The following is a 19,027-nucleotide window of genomic DNA, read 5'->3' as shown; positions in this document are numbered from 1 at the left end:
ACCTCTCTATTGTCTATCTCCCTCCCTCCATCCAATGTCTAGCAGTGAAAAGAAAGGTCTAATCACACAGACAGGCCTACTGAGTTTACAAAGCAGTTATTTCCTTGGACGCTGTCTGTCCAAGATGCCCAGGTAATGGTTAATCTTCTCGTGCCCTTTCCCATGTCCAGGCAAATAAGAGCCGAAAAGGGGTTTACTTGTGTTAGATGGTGATTCATCAAGCTGCATTACAGTACTTTCCACAGTTGAGAGAAAAGCAGAATTGGAAGGTGTCATCAGTGATGACCAGTGAGGTGGGATGGTGCCATCTAGTGGTTACAATCGCTCTCTTCTGATTGTAGATAATGGTGTGCAATTTGTTGGACATACTTACCCTGGGTGTTTAAATTTTAGCATGGGTTACCCCAGCAGGAACAAACCTATTTAAAAGGCAGTAAAGCTTACTTTAATCTCAGAAATGAGTTGAAGTGTGATGTTATATTGTTACATTGTATGTAAAAAAAGCCAAGAATATCTAAAAACATCTGATTCTTGTTTTTATTTTTATCCACAGCTCTACCGGGCTTCTGCCCTCTTTGAGACCATCCGCCATGAAGCCCAGCACAGCACAGACTACAAACTCTCCCTGTTTGACTTGCAAACCTCCTGCTACCAGGCACTCCAACGAGTCCTTGTCAGCCTAGGTATGCTCATACACTCCTCTTACACCTTCACTACTTCATGCTGTCAGATTCCGGTTTTTACCTAAAATCCGCATTGACCTCTAAATACACACAGGCCATCACGATGAGGCTCTGGCAGTGGCGGAGCGAGGTCGCACACGAGCTTTTGCTGACCTCTTGGTGGAGCGTCAGACAGGCCAGCAGGACTCAGACCCCTACACCCCAGTAACAGTGGAGCACATCTTGGATACTGTCAACAGCCAGAGGGCCTTGGTGCTGTATTTCTCCATGGCTGCTGGCTACCTGTACAGCTGGCTGCTGGCTCCAGGAGCAGGTAAGGACAGACTCTCAGCTTGGCCAACTGCTCAGATTGTAAATTGTTTTTATTGGGGTGCTGGAATCTTATCATGTCTGTCTGTCTGTCATCTTGCTATTGTTTTCTGCCTTCAAACATTCTCTGCGGTGTCAGGCACCATATGTGCTTGAAGAATCAAAATAGTTGGATTGGTTTCAAATTTCCCCCCTTCACTCGGGTAAAACAAATTATAGCAGCTGGCCATATGGTGACACTATGACTGGCAATAATAACTCCTGAACCGACTTGTTTTTCTTACAGTCCTTTCTTCAACACATCGCAGCCACTGAATTTCTGCAATTTTCAATTTTATGCTGAATGGGTTTTTTTTTTTTACTGTTTCTCTCAGAATTGTTATTGGTGAAGTGCTGCACAGCATGTATTCTTGTAAAACACAAATTAACTTGAACACAATAGTTATTTGATGAATGCTCAGTGCTGAAGCTATCAATTGTCATGTAATTGTAGGGATGGACCAAAATATCTACAAAATGCTACATGTACTGTAAATATACACTCCAAACAAAGGTGGTGTCAAACAGTACCCAAAATGTTTGCTCACAATCATAGGCAACCTGGTTTTGGTGCTCTATGGTATCCATCTTTTGAAGGTGCATTACGGGGCCTTTTCAGATGTGCTGAATAGAAACAACAGAGGTGCTTCGTAGTTCTTTTTAAAAAAATTTAAACCATAAGGCCCTTGAATGTTGCCAGACAGTATGGATGATTAAATATGCTTCGAAATGACATATTTTTTAAAATATGAATGATTGTTAATAATTTTCAACCAAATGTTGGTTTAAAAGATTCAGAATCTTGTAATAAATGCTCACTGAGAAACACAATATGTTACCTTTTCAAACCTAGAATATTTCTGCACACATTTGAAAGGTTGAGAGCGAATGTTGTAATGTGTTATCCTCTGAAAATGCATTGTTTGTAGGCTATTTCAATGTAGTGTTATTATTCTTTCCCCTGTAAACTAAAGTAAACCAAGCTGACGAACCTCTAAACATCAATGCAGGGGCTTGAAATGTTCTCTACTGGTTCTTCAATTTAGTTCAATTTAGTTTACTGGGGAAAGAACCAGTAAAGACCCTCTAAAGAACCATACAGGGACTTAATCTGTTTTCGTGCGACAGCACTGCTTTTTAGCACCTCAACTGACACCAAAGAACCGCAGAGAATGTGTATGGACATAAATGACTCAGATGAATCAGTAGAACTGAATTAAATATACTTTATTTTGAACATTTCAAATAATGTTAATGAAACAAAACAAAAATAGTAAATCAGTAATGAACATATACAACAGACTTTCAATAAGCATCTCCCCCTTCTGTCTGTATTCAAGCAGCTTTCTTGAACATAGTTTTAAGCTGTTACAACTACAACAGGTGAAAGCACGTTCACAAAAACAAACACACGCTTGCTTGTTCAAATCAAAGCAGATAAAAGGCCTGGAGGCTGTATCTTGTTTTCAGCTGCAGGGGTAAGAAGGCCAGCTTTAACACCAAGCGTCAGTGCCACCTGCCACTCTGCTGTTCGGATTTGCCCCCTGCTTTGCTTCTCACCCCAGAAGGCATCTGCCAATGAACCATGCTAATTGAAAGTGACACAGCCAAACAACATCGGCAACATCTCCGCACATGCCAACAGGAAAACGCTTAGCTGTTGCGCCAAGACAAAACATAATTTCTTTGTCTCTTTTCATCCTGTCAACTTTGTTTTTGGTTTTTGTTCCTTTCCTTGATTTTCTTTTGATTTTCTTGCTTTACTTGAGTACCTCTGCACTTCTTTGTGTACTTCTCTATTTCTGTCTCTTTTGTTGACATGTTGAGTGACACCAGCACAGGCAGAGGGATTAAGACGCAGCTTGTTTATATGACTCGCGAAATTCCAGTCTCACAAAGAGAACAGGCAAAGCTGCGGGTGAACCACAGTGCATGTCACACGACTCCCGCGGCTGCCATACTGTTAGTTGTTCTTTGGCTCAGTTCTGCTCTCTGCTGTAAGGAGAGGAAATGAGAGCTGTGACCCGTGTCCCATGCCACCACCAAGCTTGAACATTTGATCAAATCCAGCTCCCAGGCAACCAGATGAACTTGACCCCCCAGCACTAGTCATATGGAGGGGAGGAACGCTACAGGGACCAGTGGAGATCTTCAAAGCGCCGAATATTACCCCAGGCTAAGAGGGAGCCACTTGCTCACTAATCGCCTGTCTGTCACTTCCTGGCATTCCCTGGCATCCAGCTGGCACACAAACACGGCCAGCTCTAAAGAGGCTGCACTCAATAAAAAGGGCTACTAAGGTCCTAATTACCTCAGAAGTGTAAATGTGACATTTTATAGACCTGAATCACATTCACTGTCCATTCAAATGCAGTTAATACAAAACATACATGCGAGCACATCCACTTAAACAGCACTGACACGCCCACAATCTCTCTCTCACACACACACACACACAGCCTGTACTCCATCTCCCAGGATGCTCTTCCCCGCCCCCCTCTGATGTTTCTGCTCGAAACTCAGCTGAGCTCTCGTGGCGCGCAGCAGATGGCACAGGCAGCCTACTCTTATCTTTTATTGAACATTATTTGTTTTATTCATTTTGCTCAACAGATGCACTACTGCACGTGGCCTCAGTTTTCAGTTGAAACCATCCAATATCCACTAATGTTGTGTGCGAGTAATACACATATACTAGAAAAACAGCAGTACTATATATTTTTTTTAACTTATTTAACTTCATGAACACCTGAAAACAACCATACATGTGTGCCTCCCTTCTCTCTACAGGCATCCTGAAGTTTCACGAGGTGTACCTTGGTGAGGGCGTATCAGAAGGGGGGTCGGACTTCCAGGAGGGAGGTGGCGGCGGCGGGGTGGTCAGCGGCTCCTCATTGGAGCAGCACATCGCTAGTGCACGTGAAGCTCTGGGAGTGGAGTCTTATTACAGCAGGTGAGATGTTGTCACAATTAAATGAATGTTTTTGTCTGTTATATTATACTAATTTAGTAATTGGTATTTTGCACAAGCCTGTTGCTGGTATCTAATCTAAATCGAAAAATTCCATTTCGCTTTCCTTCACTGAGTTATTAAACCCATGGATAGATTACTAACTAAACAGATGTATCGGACACAGTCTTAGACACCCCTGGGCTTCACCTTTAAAATGTCAATCGAATTAACATGTACGGACCAAGGAGAGACTTCAAATGATCACAAAAAGATGCAAAAGAACTGGAAAGGGACACAAAATAATTATAAAGAGAGGCAAAATAACCTACAAGGAGGAAAAAAGGGACTAAAAAAAACACAGGGCAATCAAAAAAGGACACAAAATAACCTCACAGAGACACAAAATGACTACAGAGACACACCAAACCACGGAAGGATGCACAATGACTACAAGGAGATGCAAAACAACAACAAAAACACCAAAAAGACTCTGAATGACCACAAAAAGACTAAAGGAAGTGAAAATCACAAAATAACTGTAAAAAGGGGGAAAAAACTACAAGGCGACACAAAGGGACTACAGAGCCATGCAAAACTACTCCAAAAATACACAAAATGACCTCAAAAAGACACAAAAGGACTACAGACACACACACATACCTGCAAAAAGATGCACGACCACAAAAGATGCAAAACAACAACAAAACCAACACAAAGTCTGTGTTTCTTGTGCTTATGGAGGAGAGGTGGTGGGGCCTTTTGCAAATCTGTGCTCAGGGGGCTCATTGACTCATAATCCACCCATGATAAAACCCAGGAGCTATTTCGTCTGTACCCAACCTGTTCTTTGTTGTTTTTCTAGTGAGCAGGGATAGCTACTATGGCAGAGCAGACAAAGAAAAAAAACACACCCACATAAACTGTATTGACAAAAGAATTGAAGGAGAGGCAGTACAGATCACACTGTTTGATTGACAAGCGCTCTTTGGAAAGCGCTTGTTAACCACTCATCAGAAGGAAGTGTAAAAATAACATAATCAAAAATGAAGCCCAACAACAAAACCAAAACTTATACTTTTATCCGTGGAGGTATCTGAAGAAAGGTTATTTATCATTCAGAGAGAGTGTGCGTGTTAAGGAGTGTTATTCTGCCCCATTGCGCCCTGTGATGACAGCCCTCCACCACCTTTCTAAAGTACTCCTCTTTCTACCCAGTGGAAATAAATGAGACGGAATAATGGCTCTTTGGATAGCCAGACTACTGAACCCACCAAACAAACATCGAACCTGACAAGTAAAGGAAGAGAGAATAGGGTTTCCTAGGTACGAGGAAGAATGGGAAGAAGGTTAAGGCACAGTGGTAAAAATCAATGGAGTAAAATTCAAAGCGGCAGAGCCTGGTGGTTAAAGACCAAACAGACAACAGGGGATGTAGCCAGAGGGACTCTGCAGGAGGACATGGAAAATGTGGCGAGATATATCGACAGCTGAAATCACCCATTGACATCCACGGGTCTTCGCCGCGTTTGACGTTAGCATCGTTTTTCTAGTTGGTGCTTGATCCATAGTGCCCAGCTGGTCCGCCCAGTGCCAGCCTCCGCCACCCCAGCAGCCTGGCCCTCCTGCCCCATTACCAGCTCATTTACTACTCCAATGGGAAGCTGCGCACACGCCACTGCGCCTGGATGGGCACAATATGGCACCACTTACCATCCCATTCATTCTCCAGAGAGGAGAGAAAGGGTCTGAAATGAGTGGAGAGAGAAAATGAATGGGATGGAGAAAAATGGGGGAGAGCATATGTGTGTGTGAAAGAAAGGATGATATGGAGAGAGGGGGGATGCAGCCTTTGTGACAGAAAACTGTATATTAGAAAGGGATTTTTTGTACTATCATCTATAAAAACTGCATTGTATGCTGCGTCCAACATTTCTTCTGTCCAAATGGCTCCGTCAGTGTGTACACCCCAGGAGAATTGATCTCAAATGAAACATGCAGTGCAAGATTTCAAAAAAATGGTGGTGGTGGGAGCATAAGATGATAAGAGATCCCAGGGTGCAAGTTCACACTCTGCTTCATGAGAGCAAGAAGCTGACATAAGAGTTACATGATATGGGTGCATCAGAGGAGAGTTTCAGGCATGAAGGGAGAGACAGAAGAGGGGGGTTGTGGCGAGGTAGTGATTGTGGGTTGGGGGGTGGTTGACTCCCCACTGACTGGATCAGCATCACCAGCATTATAATGAAAGGATTTAACTCTGCGTACCATCAGGGTGTTGGACCAAGCCTGTGAAATTAGGCCAAGTGTGTGTGGGTTGAGCAACGTGTGTTTCAGGGCAGATTGGGAGTGTGTGTAGTTGACTTATCCGCAGAGAAACAATGTAAGTCTGTGTATTGTCTACTTTGCTGAAGTGCCTTTTTCTTGCCAACATTTCAGTCGGCTGTGCCTGTCTCTCACTGCATCTCTCTCTCACTCTCTCTTTCAGAGGGTGTTCAAGCAGTGAGACAGAGAGCGAGGCGGGAGATTTGTTGGACCAACAATTTGAGGAGCTCAACAACAAGCTTAACTCCGTCACTGATCCAACAGGCTTCCTGCGCATGGTGTCCAGAAACAACCTGTTCAACAGGTAGCGGATTTTTTTTTTTCACCTGGATGTCCCCACACTGTAACTGTGAGACAGCCCCAATAATCAACAAGCACTACTTAGACCTACTTTTCCACACATAAAAAAAAAGCTAAAAAAGATCTGCTTGGGTAAGGAGATTCACGGGTATTGTGGCTCATCTGTGAAAGGAGTCTTTTCTCCATTGTTTCGCCAGCGCAGAGGCAGCATGTGAATCCTCCTTATTAAATAGACTGAGCAGAGCCAAGCTGCTAAAACCCTTATCAACTGCCTACTCTGATGGGGCCTTGTGTGTGTATGTGTGTGTGCCAGATACAGACACCGATGTGGTTTTAAGATGTTTGCCCTTTCTGTGTTTGTTTGTCGTGCAGATTTACGACTGTTGATATTTCAGTGAGCCTGCCAGTGGCTCGTTTGGAGCATTATTTAACGATACTATGCTAAGCGTTCATTTACACAGTGCCGATTGGCAACATATACCAATACCGAGAGTGTGTGCACGTGTGCATACATGTGTGTGTCTGGGTCATATTTCCTTGTCCTCGTCCACAGTTGAGCTGCTCTTTGATGAGAGGGTAATTCCAGCTTTAATTGAGTCTCGGTGCTCATTAAGCCCCTTTAATGGGCTGCCGGTAATAATCCGCTCATTCTTTTGGGCCTCAAAAAACTCTGAATTATAAAGCTCCTCATGCTTAGGAGCCTATCCTCTATCACAATGTTAAAGCAAGAGAAAATGAAGAAACCCTCATTGTCATTTCAAGTCATCCATCCTGGGGTTTGATGTCAGATAACGTGCATGTATGAGCTTTTCAAGGGCTTACTTTGACTTCATTTCATCATTTTCTCTAACATGTTAAGATTTAGGCTATTAATGGTATGAATACCTCAATACTTCCACAATTACTCATAATTAAGAGAAAGAATAAAATATAATAGACTATAATTGAATAACGATTGATTCAGAATAGGTAAAAGCACAATATTCTCACACTGAAAGAGCAGTGCTTCGTGGTGTGATATCTTTATTCGGTGTAATCATTGATTGCCCTATTTTAACACAGAGATCTAATCTTCACCAGGGAGCTTGCAAGGATTACTATGGAAAGGTGATAATGAAAGTCTCCTTCGCGTCTAATCCCCTCAGTGCGTAATTGAATACGTTTTTATGCACGATGATAGCATAATGAGATTGTTTGAGGATCTTGATGAAGTTGTCAGAGAAGAAGCAGTAAGCACTGGTAGAACAGGGTGGCTGCATCAGAAGAGCTGAGTGGCTGCTAGCTTCAGCAATAGTTTAGATCGCAGCTAGAAATTAGGTCAGTTAAAAAAGCTGAAAATGTTTGTAATAAAGGCCAACTTTTCTACCTTTGTATCATCTCTCAGATCACACTTGAAGGCCTGACTTTCAACTGCAGCCCAAAATAGGCAGCTGCTGAATGCAGTCTTCACCTTCAGCGTCGCTGCTCTTAGTCTTTTCTTTTTGCTGTTTCCCTCTACACTTGACACTCACCTTCTCTTGGCTTATCCCTTGCCTCCTCTCTCATTCTTCCTGTCAGGCTAACAAACGATTGTTTGCTTTCCCATGGAGGCTCATGCCAAGGCCTGGGAGAGAGACAGAGTGTTGGGAGGCTGGAGGGAAGCCAGTGGCCAGGGGCTACCAGAAGGGCAGGATAGATGTCTGTTGGCTCCAGCCTGGAGGAAACTCTGGCTGGTGGAACAGATGGAGAGTTGTGACAAGTGCGGCCATAAAGTGCGGCCCCTTGTGTGCCTACAGCACTATAGCCTTCTAACCCCACGGCCACCATTAGCACAGTTCTCAGTATGTCGTGTGTCTCTGCCCGAGCAGGGAGCTGTCACCTGCTGTCACAGCAGACATGTCTCAAACACACAGGGCCGTTACCTTATTTCTGTTTGACTGCAAAGTCACTGGCAGTGCAGAGAAGACACTAATCTTTTCTCAGGCTTTGAGTTTTGATTGTATGCAGGGAGGGTCCCTTTAAAGATTGGATAAGCACCGCTTTCCGGTGGTGATTCTGGCAAGCCGATCACTACTTCATACCTCTGTAAGCACCAGACCACCACAATGCAATACTGCCATCTAGTGTAGCTTTTCATATTGACATCATATTCTCAGCAGTATTGCCTCCTATCATGTGAAATTGTATAGCAGTGTTCACAGAGGGATAGAGATCCAGAATGGCCGGCCTTCATCTGCCTTTTACTCAGTGTGATTCAGATCTGACAGCGAGCATGTTAGAAAAAGAAAGGGGCCTCTGTGATTGAGCGTGTTGGATCCCTCTCTTCTGCTGCAGCTTTGTACTGCTACCACACACAGACTCAGAAGATTACAGCGGCTGACTTTGCTAGAGCCGTATCTGATGTAACACTTTGCAGCGAGTTAGACATCACGGAGCTTGTCAGCCACGTTCCCAACACATATGCTAAGCTCATTAATTGTAGCAGAATGGTTTGATGTTAAAGGGGAGTTTGATACATGAGAGCCTTGTTTACATGCAGCATTTTAACATAGAATTTTAAATTCTATAGTATTATATTATATATATATTTCTACATATTTGGAAGACTCAATGGCAATATCTCCAACACTTGGAGATATTGACTGATAAATAGCACTACAGGCAAGAGGGACAATATGTATATTTATGTGGTAGGATGTCCCCTGAAGATTATGCTAGCAGTTTTGTAGGACTAAATGTGCACCATTATGCTACACACTTTGTTATGCAATATAATATCAGATAAGACCTAATATAGGTATTGGCCCAAGGACATTTGTGGAGACTAAGGCATGATAATCTTCAATATCTTATCTGGAGTGTATAAGGTCATTTTGCAATTCAGAAGAGATGCTGGACATGCATATATTTAAGAAACATACTATAAATGCATGATGCGGCAAACTGCCTCACCCACTTTGGGTCTGCTGCATGAAAGTACAAGGTACAAAATGAAAACAGCATTGTTTTGTGTTGTGTTTGTGCAGGAGTTGCCAGAGTATGACCAGCCTCTTCAGTAACACCATGTCCCCTGCCAAAGATGGTAACTCTTCCCTGCCTCGTCGCTCCAGCAACCTCGGAAAGCCTCCACTCCGGGCACTTTATGATTTGCTCATTGCACCTATGGAGGGGGTGAGTACTACCTCTACGGGTCATTGCCTGCCTATTGATGTAGTTGTGTATATAAGAGAAAATGCCATTATGAGAAAATATGAGTATTTTTACACTAATCCTTGTCTGACAGGGTTTGATGCACTCTAGTGGGCCTGTTGGCAGACACAGACAACTGGTGATGGTGTTGGAGGGAGAACTGTACCTCATTCCCTTCGCTCTGCTAAAAGGAAGCTCCTCTAATGAATACCTGTATGAGCGTTTTAGCCTCATTGCTGTTCCCTCCATCCATGGCCTTGGATCCAGTGCAAAGGTAAACTTTGCTATATGACTATAAAGATGACTAAATAATGCAAAACTTCTCTTTGACACTTGAAACCTGGATCGACGTTGGTTCTCTTAAGCTGCGTTTAGACACCTTTAGCAAGCATTTAAACCTCTGAAATGTGAACAAATTGGTTGAAAAAAAGGACAATTAGCATTTTAAGATTAGAACTTGCAAAAAAATAGTAAAAGGTGACAAGAAAATTACCTGAAAATTTGCTGAAGAGAGAGAGAGAGAATGATACAAAATGTATTAAATAATGAGGGAAAATATCAAGAAAACGTAATTTATAGTTATATATTAACAAATAGGTTACTGAGAAAAGATATGAATATTCATATGTATTTTATTTAGCACTTTTAACAGGTAATTTCCTTTTTTGTAGTTTTTAAAAATGATTTTTTAAAGGAATTTCAGTTAATTTTCTTGTAACATTTTTACTGATTTCTTGCTAATATTTGGGTCATTTCTTGTTGAGTTGCTCATGCATTCTTTTCATGTCTTTAAAATCAGAAGAAATCAAGCAAATTTGCTTAGGTTTCAAAGGGTTAAAAACGACTCTTATAGCCAGAGTTTGATATCAACTTGAATAAATGAGTCAACTACTGTCCTTAATTTGTAGAAATAGAATGTAACCTTTGTTGCTGTGCTCTTAGACTCACTCCCGGCGCCCTGGTCCAGCTCCATGTGGTGGTGTTTCTATGGCAGCAGTGGTGGGGAACCCCAGACTGCCCTCCCCTGTGATGGACCGCTGGCTGTGGGGACCCATGCCCTCTGCAGAGGAGGAGGCTCTAATGGTGGCCGAGCTGCTGGGCTGCCAACCTCTGGCTGGCTCTGCTGCCACCAAGGAAAGGGTGATGAGTGCCCTCACACAGGCTGAGTGTGCCCACTTTGCCACCCACATTTCCTGGAAATTGGCGGCTCTGGTGCTTACCCCAAACCCCGAAGGCGTGCCCGGTGGGGCAAGTGCCAGTGTGGGAGTGGGAACAGTGGGGAGAGGTGCAGGGGGGAGGAGAGGCAGCAGCGGTCGGGGCAGAAAGGGCTCCATCGGAAGCGGCTACACCATCCCAGAGTCTCTCCACATGCAGGATGACAGCAGTGATGTGGAGAGCATATGTGACAGTCCGCCCCTGCAGGAGTTCCTGCTCACAGCTGCAGATATATTGGACCTGAGGTTGCCTGTCAAGCTGGTGGTGCTGGGGTAGGTTGGCTGGTTAAGGGAAACAAATTAAAATAGTGTTGTCTATTTTGATTTATGTCTTGATATTTTATTTTTAAAGTTCTGTGCAGGGCTCCCACGGTAATGGAAAATGTAGAAAAGTCATGGAATTTCACATTCATGTTTTCCAGGCCTGGAAAAGTCATAGGATTAGTAAAAATCATTGAAAGTTTTGAAAAAGTCATGGAATTTTGCTGTGCATAATGAAATTGTCACAGCAATATTTTGTCAACAACCCCCCGTGCAGTGTAACATAAAGGCATATTTATTTTCTGTGACTCTTGACATAATGTAGTGAAAATACATGTCCATGTGTATCATGTACATTTCTGAGTTTTTTTCCTGCATTCCATCTCTCTCTTCGTGTATGTCAGCCGCTGAAATCTTGTTTGCATAGAGAGTTTAATATGTTTGAAAAAACGGCAGGCAAGTAAGGCAAGACAACAAAAGTAATTTATGGGTCCTTGAAAAGTCATGGAAAAGATTTGAAATTTTGTCCATGAAGATATTTGGGGACCCTGTCTGTGGTAATAATTGAATTATTTTATGTTTATAATCAAATTAGTCACACTGTAGATGTTCATTAAGGATTGATTTACAGACATGAGAGGAATTATATACTGTAACAAAAAGAGATTGTGATCTAACTGATGTTAACGGGATAGCAAAGCCTAGAAAGATATTAAAAGCAAATAATGATTGAAATGTTATGCGATTAAATATTTTACAGCTTTCTAATTGAGCAACACGCTTGTGTGTCATTTGGCTCCAGGTCGTACCAGGAGTCCAGCAGCAAAGTGACAGCAGATGGTGTTGTGGGATTGACCAGGGCCTTCCTGGCTGCTGGGGCTCAGTGTGCTCTTGTGTCCTTGTGGCCTGTCCCTGTCGCAGCCTCCAAAGTTTTTGTCCATGCCTTCTACACTGCCCTGCTTAACGGGACCAAGGCTAGTGCAGCGCTGGCGGACGCCATGAAGACTGTCCAGAGCAGCAAGCAATACTCGCACCCTTCCAACTGGGCAGGTTAGAGATGCTATTCACTCATGTTAATTCTACACTCCCATAATGTAAAGAGATGACTGCGTAATGGAGCTCTTTTTATTGATTTTTTTTCTATCCAGGATACATGCTGATTGGCAATGATGTGAAGCTTAACAGCCCATCTTCCCTCATTGGCCAAGCTTTGGCTGAGATTCTACAGTATCCAGATCGGGCGCGTGATGCTCTGAGAGTTTTACTCCACCTGGTGAGACAATGAACACACAAACAAGGACTTACTTACCGTCACAAGCAAAAACACACAGAAAATACTGATGATGCACTTCTGTGGTACTTGCAGGTGGAAAAGTCTCTTCAGAGGATACAGAACGGCCAGCGTAACTCCATGTACACGTCCCAGCAAAGTGTAGAGAACAAAGTGGGGGGTGTCCCTGGCTGGCAGGCGCTTTTGACAGCTGTGGGCTTCCGTCTTGACTCTGTGGGCACTGGTATGCCTGCTGCAGTCTTCTTTCCCACTGCAGATCCAGGAGATAGGCTCCAGCAGTGCAGCACCACTTTACAATCACTACTTGGTATGCACTTGAATCTCTAAATCACAGTTAATTAAGACTCAGAATCTGTCAGAATCTGTCTAATGGTGTGCTGATTTGGTGATTATGTATAATCATTGTTTTTCATGCACAGCATAGCACAGTGCTTACCTAAAATTTCATATCACTTCACAGATCACCTGTTTAGCCCTACAGCTACTTACTTTTCTGTATTAAAAAAAAAACGTGCTTTGTGTGTGAATAATGAGGAACTTCCTTTGATCCCATCCCTCAGGTCTGCCGCCGCCAGCTCTTCAGGCTTTGTGCAAACTCATCACAGCTTCAGAGGCAGGAGAGCAGCTCATCAATCGGGTAGGCACCCTGCAGCTCTGAGAAAATGCTGCTGAATTTTTAAATCTGATGCACCTCATAGAAATTGGTATTTGGCTGAAATGACAAACACTATTGCTATTATACAGTTTTAAGAACAATTGAGACAGCCCCTTTTACTTTCTCTGAAACTTTTACACACCTTTGTATCATGAGGTAGAAGAGAAGTTTAGGGATATATCATTGCATAATTTAGTTACATCAGGACTGGATACACATTAACACACTGGCAAACTGCATCTTAATCTGCAATGAAATGCGAAGTCTTTGCTACAGTCTGAGTCCTGTTCTGTTACACCCGTGACATCAGAGAATTAATCTCGTGCCTTTATCCCTCACATGTTTCTATCACATGCTTAAAGTTAACACTAATTAGTGATTGCCCCATACTGCAAATGCACAGAACATGAAATGTGCTGAACCTAATCTGTGTATGCTGATTGCATCAAACTTAAAAACACCTCTGTTACTTGTTGCTTTTATCCTCTTTGTTGACCTGAACCCTTGTACCCTTTGTGAATGGCCTGTGTGCATGCTATTAAAAGCCTATTCTCTCTCCCCTGCCCCTAATGTGCGGTCTGAAGGCTGTTAAAAATATGGTGGCAATGGTAAGTGTGCCTTCACCTTCCTGCACTCCATCCAGTTCTACCCTTTTCCTCCACTCTCCACTGTCTGTCCCGCTAAACTTTCTAAAAAACCACCGTCTTGTGTAGAACCTGCATGTCAATCTCATAATCAGTTTGTTTAGCATTTGCATGCATAAAGTGTAGCCAAACAAACATTTACCGCATCCGAGTTTTTTCATTGCTAGTTCCTGCAGTCAGATCTTAGGGATTTTTAAGTATTAAAGGATTTACAGCCCATGGTTCATTACAGGTCAGAGATGTTCCCGGGTGGTAGAAGGGATAAAGCTATGATGTAAAAACAAACCTCTCATAATTATAGAGAGTGATGTGAGCAAACAAGGCATGTTGTTACTTTCTGCACAGTTACGTCATGTTGACAAAGGTGTCTCTGTCACAAGCTACGTAATCCCCAAACAAAACAGGCAAGTGTGCGTGTAAACCCCCTTAAAGAGACACCCTTTCAGCTCTTTGTTATGCTCCTTCTCCCTGAGAACTCTTGCATATTATTCAGATGTGGAGAAACAGATTCATACCTACTCCAGAAAATGTGTTCAGAGCAGTCCCACAGTAAGATGTGGCTTCCATTATGTGGAATAGATTTATGAGGCAATATTCATTGAGAATAAGGAACTGTATAGCTTTGCCCTTGGATGATTTTAGTTCTTCACTGAATAGAAATTTTTTGATCATACATATAGATTTTACCCATCGATCACATATCCAGTAGAATTAACCAGTTCCTAGTATTCTTGTACTCATTCCTAACTGCTCAATGCCTCTTTTCCCATTTTGTCTTCTCCCTTCTCCAGCTCCACCAAGTGCTAGTCCAACTCCAAACAGGAGAGAAAGAACAGGATTTCTCCCTCCTGCCCATTCAGGTGTCTATCAGTGTGCAGCTATGGAGACTGCCAGGATGCCATGAATTTCTGGCTGCTCTTGGTAAGTCCGTTTCTATCTAAAAAAGCTGTCGATTCCTGTCCCTTCACAGCTTCAATCCACCATGCATCCATGTCTCCTTGTGGACTCACAAAGCCGATTGATACCTGGCATTAACTAGCATTTTAGTGATCCAAAGCCAAGTGGACAGCCATAACACATCACCTTTCACACCTGCATCTCCAGCTGACTATTTGTGTTCAGATTTTGTTACTGCCTGTGTAACCTAGACTAGAAGGTCAACGGAGCCCCCACGTACAGTTGTCGCTTCCACGTTCTCGCTATCTGCTCCTAGCATGCTTGCTAGTCATGTTAGCAGTTTTGGCAGTACAGTTGAATTCAACACATCTTCTTCCACAAGGCAAAATGATGGATGATCGCATTACACTTTTACCAATTCATAGTAAAATGGACATGTTATAGAGAATTTGCGGGCTGTCACCAAAACAACCACCACATCCTGCATTGATAACATAGTCCTTGTCAAGGATGCATCAGGATGCATTAGCTTTTACGCTACAAAACCTTTGTGGTCAAAGGCATCCCAGACCACCTTAGCAAGTCTTTTGAGTGATTGCATCACAATGTGTCTTGTTTGTCGTTTACGCTAGTATTTAGTGCTTTCCTCTTGTAAGCCGATCACCCGAGATGCATGCTAATTCCAGGTATAACCTGGCTCACAGACACATTGTCAAATGTATAAGTAAAAACTGTTGTGCTCTTGTGTGTGAGCAGGATTTGACTTGTGTGAGGTCGGCCAAGAAGAAGTGGTGCTGAAGACTGGCAAGCTAGCCAACCGCCGCACCTTGCACTTTGCTCTCCAGTCTCTGCTGGCACTGTTTGGTATGTATACATATATATATCCATGCTGATTGTATCATTTCTGTTCTTCTAAATATTTTTGGTCACTTGACTGTATATACAAATCATCCAGACAGTGCAGTCATCATTTTAAGCATTTCGTTTGTCGTCATCAGGTGTCACATTATTTCCTTTTCTCTTCTTCTCTTTTTTCAGACTCCACAGAACTGCCCAAACGTCTGAGCCTGGACAGCTCATCTTCCCTTGAGTCTCTTGCTTCGGCCCAGTCTGTGTCTAACCCCTTGCCCATGGGATACTCGAGCCTTCCCTTCTCTCCTCCTTGCCTGGACAATCAGGCATCAGATGCCATCTCTGTCTATAGCCTCAGCTCTGTAGCCTCCTCCATGAGCTTCGCTTCCAAGTCAGACTGTGATTTCCTCAGTCATCGGCAACGCAGTGGGGCTACAGCACACTACTCTATCCACAAACACCCTCATGTTCCCCGTAGCCGTTCCTCTCCTCATGGGGCAGCTGCTGCTGCAGTGGCAGGAGCCCGGGGGGAGGATGAAGAATATGAGGGCTTTTCTATTATCAGCAGCGAGCCGCTGGGAAGCCACTGTGACTCTCTGCCTCTGCCACCAGGCCACAGCCAGCGCCACCACCGCGGAGGGAGGGGGGTTGTCGGTGGGTCCGGCACGGGAGCAGGGAGAGGCTACACTGTATCGGTATCGTCAAGGGGCAGTGTCAGCACCCCCACATCCCCTGTCAAAGCATGCCTGGTGCCCAGCCCAAACTCACCATTCCAGAAGGTGGGTAAGGTGAGCAGCTCAGATACAGGTGAATCTGACCAGTCCAGCACCGAGACGGACAGCACTGTCAAGTCTCAGGAAGAAAAAACTGTCCCTCTGGATCCTCAGGAGCTGGCCCAGAAGATTCTGGAGGAGACTCAGAGCCATCTACGAGCTGTGGGTAGTCTTCAGCGGGCTGGGCCAGAGGGTGCAACAGCTGGAGGGACCACAGCGCGGAGCAGCGCCTTCCGTTCTTCCGAAACTAGCGCATTCAGCCGTCCTAACAGCAGCGCTAGTGGCCGAGCTCAATCCTCCCCAAGACCGAAACCTCCCTCCCGTTCCTCTTCACTGCAGAAGATAAGCTCTGGCTACAATAGTCCTGCAATCTCTGAGTCTTCCCAAAAGGAGGGAAGCCATCCTTCGCCCACTCTAGATAGCCATGCGCAGTTCAAATTAAAGTACCCAAGCTCCCCATACAGCGGCCACATCTCTCGCTCCCCGAGTAATGTGTCTCCCAGTTCTGGTCACCAGTCCCCGGCTGGTAGTGCTCCATCCCCTGCCCTGTCGTACTCCTCCACAGGGTCTACCTGCTCTACATCAGCTGATGTCCCAGATTTGGACCGGCTTAGAAGAGGGGTCATTGATGAAAAAGTCCAAGCTATCCACAATCTGAAGACCTTTTGGGCTAACGCCGCTGCCCAACAACAGCAACATCTAGGTCCTGTCAGAGCCGTCCACGGTGCTCCGGGAACCCTCGCCTCTGCCAGCAGGGATGTACTGAGCCTTCTGAACCTCTCCCCACGCCATTGCTCCCCAAATGATACCCAAGACAGCCTGGAGCTGCGGGAGCTGGGGCTGCAGTCACTAGATAGGGGCAGCAAGAACTCTTCCAATGGACACCACCCCAGAAAAGTGGCCCCGTCACCTACAATTTCCACAAGCAGTAGCCCTGGTGCTCGTTCTATCCGACTACCTGCTGGCAATGGATACAAGTTCCTGTCGCCTGGAAGATTTTTCCCTTCCTCTAAATGCTGAGACATTTCAAACGGTCCTATACTTTTATCTATCATTTACTATCCCGTGTGCTGGAGGAGTAGGGCACTTTTTTGAGGACCACTGTTGGTCCACCGAGCTTGACTGACAGTGAGGAGGATTCCATTGGTCAGCGAGTGTGATCCTGCAGAGGCACATGAATGCTTTAGAGAGTGTCTTGTCTTTGTGCCCATAACACTGTAAATGGCAATGAGAAATACTCAACGACCTGATACTGTGTTTGTGTGTAACTGTGTGTCAGGTAGATGTAAATGCCATTTGGTATTTTTCTTTGCTGTTTGTGTGGGCCAAGATGCAACAGCTATGACTGATTTCCTCCATTCTATATTTTTTTTGTTTGTTTTTAAATTGAATGGTTATTGTTATTATTGTTTGTTATTGTTATTAATATTATAATAATTATTATTATGTTTTGTAAATTAATTCAAGTGTTTCACAATCAGTATTAAGCGTTTTTATATTATTAAAAAGTGAACAAACCTGTACCATGTAAAGATGGATAGAGTGGAGAAAAAAAAGATTTAATATTTTTTATTGAAATCAAAAGGGCATTTTGCCTGATTTCTTTGTGAATTGAGTGTCTGCTTTGAAGCATGGATTCTCTTGCTATTCAATGTTAAGTACCATGTATGACTTTTTAGCCCATGATTTTTTGAGATTAAACATGAACGTTTCATGACAACCATCTGTCATTTATCAGTAAACTGTTTCAATAAAAAAAAACATCATGTTTGCTTCTTTCTTGTATTCCTGACTTTACATTATTCTGCTGTAAGGCACCAATGTGTGACGATAGATAGATAGATAGATAGATAGATAGATAGATAGATAGATAGATAGATAGATAGATAGATAACAATCGTAGAAGAAATATTAATCTTCTCTCTCTTTGAGAGAAGAAGTCCTGCATTCCAAGTAGCCTAAAAGCATCAGGGAAATATAGGTTACATAAAGTATTCATTGTGCAGTAAAAAAGTTACGTTCGTGTGTGTTGCATTTTACTACTGTAGATGTTTAAGGTTGTGCTAAATTTAACTCCTTTAGGCCTATATACTTTTGGGTCAGTTTATCTACAGCAACACATTGTATTCTATCATTATCTGTTTGTTATGAGTTATGAACATTTTCTCAACCCATAAAGGAACATTTTATCCTTTATATTGTCATAAACATTCACATATGAAGATATATGTTTTTCACTTCACTGGAAAGGTATAAAAACTGTAATCTGTAAAGTAACTAAAGCTGTCAGACAGATCTAGTGGAGTGAAAATTACATGCGACTAATATTTACTTCTGAGATGTATTGGAATAGAGAGTTGCGTTTAAGGGAAAAGTGCAAATACCTCAAATTTGTTCTTAAGTACAATACTTGAGAAATGTACTTAGCCTAATTTCCTTATGACCAGTGGTGGACAAAGTACAAAACTCTATTTATAAAGTCAAATTATGATTATTAGTGTTTTACTCCAAGTGAAGGTTGTACAGTTACATTATTACTTGAGTTTCAAGAAGCAGTGTACTTGCTTAAAAAAACAAAACAAAAAAAACTATTTCTAACTATTTTAAAGTATTTCAAAGTAGTTTAAAAAAAAATCTGAACAAATTGTTGTTGTCACAGTACATGC

The 19,027-nt window shown here is 43.1% G+C and overlaps 1 protein-coding gene across 3 annotated transcripts in view; it reads left to right on the top strand.

The window, feature by feature from the left end:
• Nucleotides 1-18,133, top strand: part of LOC121944003 (tetratricopeptide repeat protein 28-like) — a 202,664-nt gene extending 184,531 nt beyond the window's left edge. For 2 of the 3 annotated variants that reach the window (XM_088076969.1, XM_088076971.1), the window contains 15 exons: nucleotides 554-683; nucleotides 778-996; nucleotides 3,822-3,984; nucleotides 6,470-6,610; nucleotides 9,612-9,756; nucleotides 9,869-10,048; nucleotides 10,717-11,261; nucleotides 12,052-12,299; nucleotides 12,398-12,522; nucleotides 12,616-12,847; nucleotides 13,101-13,177; nucleotides 13,780-13,803; nucleotides 14,631-14,760; nucleotides 15,493-15,600; nucleotides 15,775-18,133. In XM_088076969.1, the coding sequence (XP_087933095.1) occupies nucleotides 554-683; nucleotides 778-996; nucleotides 3,822-3,984; nucleotides 6,470-6,610; nucleotides 9,612-9,756; nucleotides 9,869-10,048; nucleotides 10,717-11,261; nucleotides 12,052-12,299; nucleotides 12,398-12,522; nucleotides 12,616-12,847; nucleotides 13,101-13,177; nucleotides 13,780-13,803; nucleotides 14,631-14,760; nucleotides 15,493-15,600; nucleotides 15,775-17,381 (4,074 nt within the window). In that variant the 3' untranslated portion in view covers nucleotides 17,382-18,133. The remainder of the gene's footprint in view (nucleotides 1-553; nucleotides 684-777; nucleotides 997-3,821; nucleotides 3,985-6,469; nucleotides 6,611-9,611; nucleotides 9,757-9,868; nucleotides 10,049-10,716; nucleotides 11,262-12,051; nucleotides 12,300-12,397; nucleotides 12,523-12,615; nucleotides 12,848-13,100; nucleotides 13,178-13,779; nucleotides 13,804-14,630; nucleotides 14,761-15,492; nucleotides 15,601-15,774) is intronic. The other variant, XM_088076970.1, reaches the window with a different exon arrangement.
• The last annotated feature ends 894 nt before the right edge of the window (nucleotides 18,134-19,027 follow it).

This window comes from Plectropomus leopardus, chromosome 4 (assembly GCF_026936395.1).
Source record: "Plectropomus leopardus strain MGB_pleo_1.0 chromosome 4, ASM2693639v1, whole genome shotgun sequence".
NCBI classification, from domain to species: Eukaryota; Metazoa; Chordata; class Actinopteri; order Perciformes; family Serranidae; genus Plectropomus; species Plectropomus leopardus.
This window is presented reverse-complemented; position numbering and strand designations above follow the sequence as displayed.